The sequence below is a fragment of the Bubalus kerabau genome, chromosome 19, assembly GCF_029407905.1.
Source record: "Bubalus kerabau isolate K-KA32 ecotype Philippines breed swamp buffalo chromosome 19, PCC_UOA_SB_1v2, whole genome shotgun sequence".
Classification (NCBI taxonomy): domain Eukaryota; kingdom Metazoa; phylum Chordata; class Mammalia; order Artiodactyla; family Bovidae; genus Bubalus; species Bubalus kerabau.
The window spans coordinates 60,196,738-60,203,388 of NC_073642.1; the positions used below are offsets into that span (position 1 = coordinate 60,196,738).

General features: G+C 56.7%; 1 protein-coding gene across 1 annotated transcript; it reads right to left on the reverse strand.

Annotated features, from left to right (window-relative positions):
* Positions 1 to 329: 329 nt before the first annotated feature.
* On the reverse strand, positions 330 to 2,288 carry GSC (goosecoid homeobox). The gene is made up of 3 exons (XM_055555834.1): positions 1,823 to 2,288; positions 1,091 to 1,350; positions 330 to 766 (listed from the first exon to the last, which is right to left on the reverse strand). Exons 1-3 carry the CDS (start codon positions 2,178 to 2,180, stop codon positions 611 to 613), a joined length of 774 nt encoding a protein of 257 aa, XP_055411809.1. The 5' UTR covers positions 2,181 to 2,288; the 3' UTR covers positions 330 to 610.
* Between the last annotated feature and the right edge of the window lie 4,363 nt (positions 2,289 to 6,651).

Consider the following 6,651-nt stretch of genomic DNA (forward strand, 5'->3'; position numbering starts at 1 on the left):
CTTATCGGCTACCCTATCTATCGGCAGCGAGGAGAGAGAAGGTCCTGACTATCCCCGAGGGCGAGGAGAACAGGACCCCAGGCTGCTTCCTCTCCAAGACAACACCTCCCCTAAGCAGCCGGCAATGCCCCTCTCTACCCTGCCCGGAAACCTCCACAGGAAGTCATCGTACCCAGACTTTTTGTTTTTCTCTCTTTTGTCTTTTTCCTCCTTTTTGGAGGCAGATCAGAGCTGTCCAATTTTCCTTTGGAAGCTACCGACTAACTAAATTTTTGTGTGTGGGGCGGCCTCGGATGGTGCTGGCGGTGGGGTAGGAAATACAGAATGCAGTCCGTCTACATCGCCGTCACTTTATTGTACTGTCACCGTTAATTTAACTATAAATACTACGGTGGGGAGCGAGTCGCCAGCGGCCTTGGACTTCGGGGCTGCAAGCCCCGGGGCGGCCCGACCCCAGGCGCCCACCCTTCGGACGGTACACTATTTACAGTTCCTCTTCCTCGACCCCCACCCCCCTCCTCCCGCAAGGCAGCGCGTGTGCAAGAAAGTAGCATCGTCTGGTGTGCAAGTCCTTCGAGTTTAGGCAAGGGCCACGGCCGGCCCGCGGCCGTCAGCTGTCCGAGTCCAAATCGCTTTTACCTTCCTCTTCCCTCTTCTCGGGCGACGCCTTCGACGACGTCTTGTTCCACTTCTCAGCGTTTTCCGACTCCTCCGAAGAGGACCGCTTCTGCCGCCTCCATTTGGCGCGGCGGTTTTTAAACCAGACCTGTTGCGCCAAGGAGAACAAAACAACGGTGAGGATCAAAGGCGTGCCCCCGCCCCCCTCCAGGCCCGGGCACCCCCACCCACACCCCGGGCTCGCCCAAGGAACCGGGGGGACCCGGCGCGCACACCATCAGAAGGGGGCCGGTTCCCGCTTCCGTATTTTCATTCGACTTCCTGGGCCTAAAACGCCTTCCCGCAGCCTCCGGGCCGCCCCGGGGATGTTTCCAAAGAGCCGAGAGACCCAGGGAGAGCCGAGCATACCCGGCTGGAGGAGGGGAGCTTATTTCGCTGGAGAGGGCGCGCCCCGGCGGGGTCCTGAGCCTACCTCCACCTTCTCCTCGCGGAGATGCACCTTCCGGGCCAGCTGCTCGCGGGTGCCCACGTCTGGGTACTTGGTCTCCTGGAAAAGGTTCTCCAGCGCTTCGAGCTGCTCGTCAGTGAAGATGGTACGGTGCCGCCGCTTCCGCCGGCAGTGCAGCTGGTTGAGGAGCTGCAGCTCGGTGCGCGACAGGGTGCCCACGTTCATGTAGGGCATCATCTGGTGCGGCACGGGAGACACCAGCACGGAACCGGGGCCCTCGTAGCCTGCGACAGAGGGAGGCGTCCGGGGTCAGCCGCCTTCCTTGCCGCCGCCGCGCGCGAGCACACGCCCGCCCCGCCGGCGACCCACTCGGATTTAAAAGAGTCTGCCAGCGGGTGCGGGGAACCGGGGGTGCGCAGAAAGCAGGGTGCAAGGAACGCGGCGGGGGGCGGGGGGTGCGTACCGTGCTACCGCGTCCACTCGCACACTCCCAACGCGGTTTAGGGGAATCCTAAACGCCCAGCCTCCCCCACGCAGGCACGGTTACACTTTCTGCTAACTCTCGCCTAAAGTTTGCAGCAAGTGTGCAACCCCCTGCGCCCGATCCACCCAAAGACGGGGCTTTGGGGCAGGTTTGCAAGAGGAGAAAAGTCGGTGGCAAGTGAGAGAAGCAAACGCCGCCGCCCACCCGCGTCCCGGGGCGCGGAGGAGCGCGGAGGGCCGGCGAGGCCGAGGCCGGCGCAGGCGCGACCCTACCTGGGGGCGTCGGGACGCAGGAGCACTGCTGGGCGCCAAGCGGCGGCACGGCCCCGCAGCAGGCCGGGCCCACGGGGGCCGCCTGCACGTGCAGCTGCCCGTAGAAGTAGTTGCTGTAGCCCAGGCGCGAGCCGCCGACCGCGGCCGGGAGGCCTGCGCCGCCCGGGGCCACGGGGCGCGGGTAGAAGGCTCCATAGTCCGAGGAGGCGCCGCCACCGGCGCCGCCGTAGAGCGAGTCCCCGTGCAGGGCCGGGAAGACGACGGGAGTCGCGGCGCTGGGCGCCACGGGCAGCACCGAGTCCTTGCAGCGCGGCCGGGCAGCCAGGATGTTGTCGATGCTGAACATGCTGGCGGGCATCCCCGAGCCCCGCGCCGGGACCGGGGGGCGGCTGGGACGCGCCGAGGAAAAAAGCCTCCAAGTGAGGCAGGGGGTGTGTGGGGGGGTCCCCGCTCCTCCCGTGGAGGACCAAACCGAAAGAGAGTGCCGGCTAGCGCGCAGCCCCGCGCCCCTCCCCGCCCCCTGCGTTCGTCGCCCTCCTCCCGCCCGCCCACCCCTCGCTTCAGCGTTCGCCGAACTCGACCCGCGGGTAGGACGGAGCTTAGACCAGCTGAACCTCTTGTTGGTTTTATACTGAGTCGACGTCATCCTGGATTTAGTTCCTGGTAATATGCAGATGACAAACAGAACCAGATTTGGCCCTTTCTGTTCCTTTGGGTGGGTGGGGGTGGGGTGGGGGGCTTGAAGAAAGGGGGAGGGGAAGAGGTGCCAAGGAAAGGGGGCTACGGGGACCTGAAAAAAGATTGTGGATTGCGAATTAATGAAATTAACCTAATCTTTTCCATTCAGCCGTCCCGCCGCGGGCCGGCGGAGCTGGGCTGGCGTCCTAATTGAGCCGGTTAATCTCATTAATTCCGCCGTAGGGCCGCAGTTAACAACTCCCTCCTCGACCTCTCCGCCCCCCACCTTTTCCCCTCTGTTTGGGGGTCCTCTTATTGGGTGCGATTTCCTCTGCATGAAACTCAAATTCATTGTGGCTAGTTTTACTTTGAGGCTACTTTTTCCTTTTCCTTTCGGAATTGGTTTTGTTTTAGAAAATGTGAGGCTGTGGCCTCAATCAAGCAAGATTGAAATTCCGCTCTTGCCTTCGGCCCCCGTGCACTGACCGCCTAACTTCACCTCTGGTTTTTATCTTGGCATTCTCTCCCGAATGGAACTGGTTAAGCCCTCCCCTCAAAAAAAAAAAAAAAAAAAAACCCCTCGTTTTTGCAAGCGCCAAATTTGTAACGACAAAACGACGAAAGAAGTGCACCGTGATTCTTAATTATTTATATATATATATACCCACACATATATGCTTTTTTTTTCTTTGTAGTCACTTTGGGTCTGAAAGCTAGCATAGCATAGTAGTCCTTAGGCCCTTACACAGCGGAGACCCAAATTCATCCACTAGTTTAAAATTCGCCACCCAGAACAGCAATCAGAAGCGATGCTTCCAACTGCTTCCTGCGTGGGTGTCAGTAGGTTTTGTGGTTTTGTGTGTGTGCTTTTTTTTTTTTTTCGGAAGTAGAGTGTCTTCTTTCTTAACTGTTTTTGTTTTCAACGCAAAATCCCCAAAATGGGGCTTTAGGATTCTCTGTCCCCTTTCCCAGCAAATGAATCGCAGTTTCCCCTTTTGACTTGCTGGCTCTCTGACTGAGACAGATCCCCCCCACCCCCCAGCTGTCCTTCCCCCACCAGGCCCAAGCTGGGCTCCCTGGGCCCCGTGGCCTGACCGAAGCTCGGCTCTGCTCGCGGCAGGCGGCCACCGTGATTTGCAGGCTCCTCGGCGCGTCACGGCCCCGTCAGCCGGAGCTGCTGGAGGCGCGTCCGGTCCACGACGGAGCGCGGGCGGCCGAGCGCCCTGCGAAAAGGTAGGAGACGGTGCGCACCGCTTGAAAGCGGCACCCGAGGGCCTTGACACCGGCGCAAGGCAGAGCCTTACTTTCTGGGCCCTTTGCGCAGGCAACTCCGGCCTCTCCAGGGAAAGGGGTAGTGCCTGGCCCGGGCGAGACTGCCTAGAGCGGGGTACCGGGGCACTTCGGGCTTTCCGAAGGAAGGTCGACTTTAACTCACGCCCGTTTTTCTCTATTTCTTACTGCCTAATTAACCTGGGGCCCCAACAAGGGTGCTGAAGTCGCCGCCGTAAGGCTAAGTATGTGGCCTGCCTCCTTGGCGGCTCTGGGGCAGAGGGGAAAAGGGTACTCGACAATTGCTGTTTTCGGGTCAGAGGACAGCTTGCGCGGAGGTTTGGTGCGGCCCGCGCGCAGAACTCTGGAGGCGCGCGGGGCTGATCCGCAGAAGCTGGGCGGCGAGGCTTCTCCTCCTAGGCCTCCCCGGGTGGACCTCGGCGCCCTCATGCCCATCCGTTCACCCACTCATGCCTTGAGAAATGTGCTTCTTTGAGCGCTGAGCCAATTTAGAAGTGGTTGTAGGAGGAGATTAGGGTAAGACAGAGATGGGTGTCAATTTGGGGAGGCGCTGGATTCTTTTTTTTTTTTTTTTTTTGACACAATAAACTCTGCTCTCAGAGAAAAGAGTGTGGGACCCTTCCCTCCCTTCAGAGAGGTCAAGTCTAGGGAAAGAAGTAAAGAAGTACATCACGTCTTCCTCTTGTACTAACTAGGGATGGAGGCTTTATTTTTATTTTATTTTTTTCGTTCGTAAAGACTTAAAAATCATCAGGTAGATTCCAGGCACATATATTCCCAGTCAGCCTTTTCCGAGTTTAATTTTAGGCAAATGATGGAACACAGCTAGATGTTGCAACTTCAGCAGGTATTGTGGGTGCCTTCGTGTTCGTGGCCAGGCGCCCGTGGCGGTGCGCACGCGTGCGTGCATGCGTGGATCTTTTACTACCTTTGATGAACCAGGCATGGGCAGCAGCACAGTGGGAAAGCGGGGCATATTCTTTGTGGGTTTCTGCAAAGGTGCTGAGACCAGCACCACGCGGAGACTTCAGTGGCAGATCTCAGAGTGCCTCCGAATTTTTAAATAAGGCAACCTCCCCGCTTACTGGCAACACATAGCATGGTCTTGCCTCCTTCTGCTGGGTACAGAGTTCTCTTTAATAATCAGATTTAGCAAACCCCTAAGCTTCGCCCCTTGCTTTTCTGTAGCCTTCCCACTGTGCCATCCGCTTCCTGGAAGAAGAGCGTGGTAAGAGCAAGTGAGTATGGAGCTTCCGAGTTCTAGACCGTACATTGCCACCTTGCAATTCAACCCTCCTTCTCCAGGCCTCAGGGTTGTTTTTTTTTTTTTTTTTTAAAGTTTTTGAGCCAATGGCAACATTCATTGGGTCCCTTACAACCTGAACGTTTAACGAGGCTGGGCAATTGCCCCCGTTTGCCAAGGAGCCTGGGGTGGAATTAGGAGTTTTTTAGTACTTTTCACCGGGACAAAGGAGTGTGCTGTCCCCGCCCCCACCCGAGGGCAGGGTCTCTGTAGGAGCTGGGTCTTAGATGAGGAAATGCAAGTGCGAAAGCTCTGTCTTGCAGTGCGTGATGGCGTTACTGCGAGAAGTCACAGGGACTCCAGGGTCACTCTGCTCCAGTTATGCAGCGGGCTTTCGGGGAGCTCACCCCGATGGGACGGGGCCTCTTCCTCCAGCTTTCCGCTCAATCCCAAGACGCTCCACTGAGTCGGTAGGGAGGCAAGAGCCGAGGGAGGCAGTCAGGGGCGCTGCGCCCGCGCTGCGCCTCCTTTGCGGGCTGAAACCCACAAGTGTCCACAACGCGCACTAAACAATCAGTAGGCTCCTGTTGACCGGTGCAATTGGAATAACAAATGCGACGCACGCAAATTGCCCGCCTCGTGTTGCTAAGCGATTGTTTGTCGCCCTGCAAGCACCGCTCAGCATGGGAGGACCGGGAGCGTCTGGAGGCGGCCGGCCAGAGCTTAGGTCGGAAATGCAGTAAACACGCTCCTGATTTTCTCTATTATCACCTAAACACGATTTCACACAAAGCAATCACCATACAGAAGTCTATGAAGATGTGTTTGTTGAAGAGTCAGTCGCCCTGGTAATAGCCTTCATTTTTAAAATATTAAAGACTAGATCAGCTGATTCCACATGGGTAAGGTGTATTTGCGGTTCAACATCTCTCAAGATGCATTTGCACTGTGGTCATCGTTAGATTGATTCATAGAGTGTGGATTAAATTGCTTCTCTGATTTAAAACCGAGTGCCCAAGTTTGGAATGTGCATCTGGGTATCTCCTCCTGCCCAAAGATATTTTCATCATGGGGAAAACTGTTGTCCCACTACACACACACACACACACACACACACACACACACACACACACGATTATAAAAAGAAAAACGCGTTTGTGGTCCCCAACGTCTTACGGTTCGGTTCCAGGAACTTTTCTTATTTCTTTCAGTCTCTTGCCCGGTCACAGAGCAGAGTTCACAATTGGATGCGTTTAAGTAGGATTTTTCGTGGCATGTGCAAAAAGCTGTCGTGTCCTTTTCAAAAGCATGTAGCCCCCTCGCAGGGCGAATTAGCCGAGTCTGAAGAATTAGGCACAACAGGCAGATGCGGCTGCCGCCTTGGGCGCAGAGTAGAGACCCGCGCAGTCTGCACAGAGCTTGTCAGTTTTGTTGTTTACATTTAGGAAAAAAAAAATCCAGAGTCTCGAAATTAGTGCTCAAAACCAGCTCCATTACCCTGCGGCTCCCTGGAGGACACCTTCAGGAGCCCCAGGGGATTTTCCGTATGCGATTGGGTGGATGGAGTTGAACATGAAGGCAAATGCCACCCGGATAAGAAGCAGCGCTTTGGAGGGCT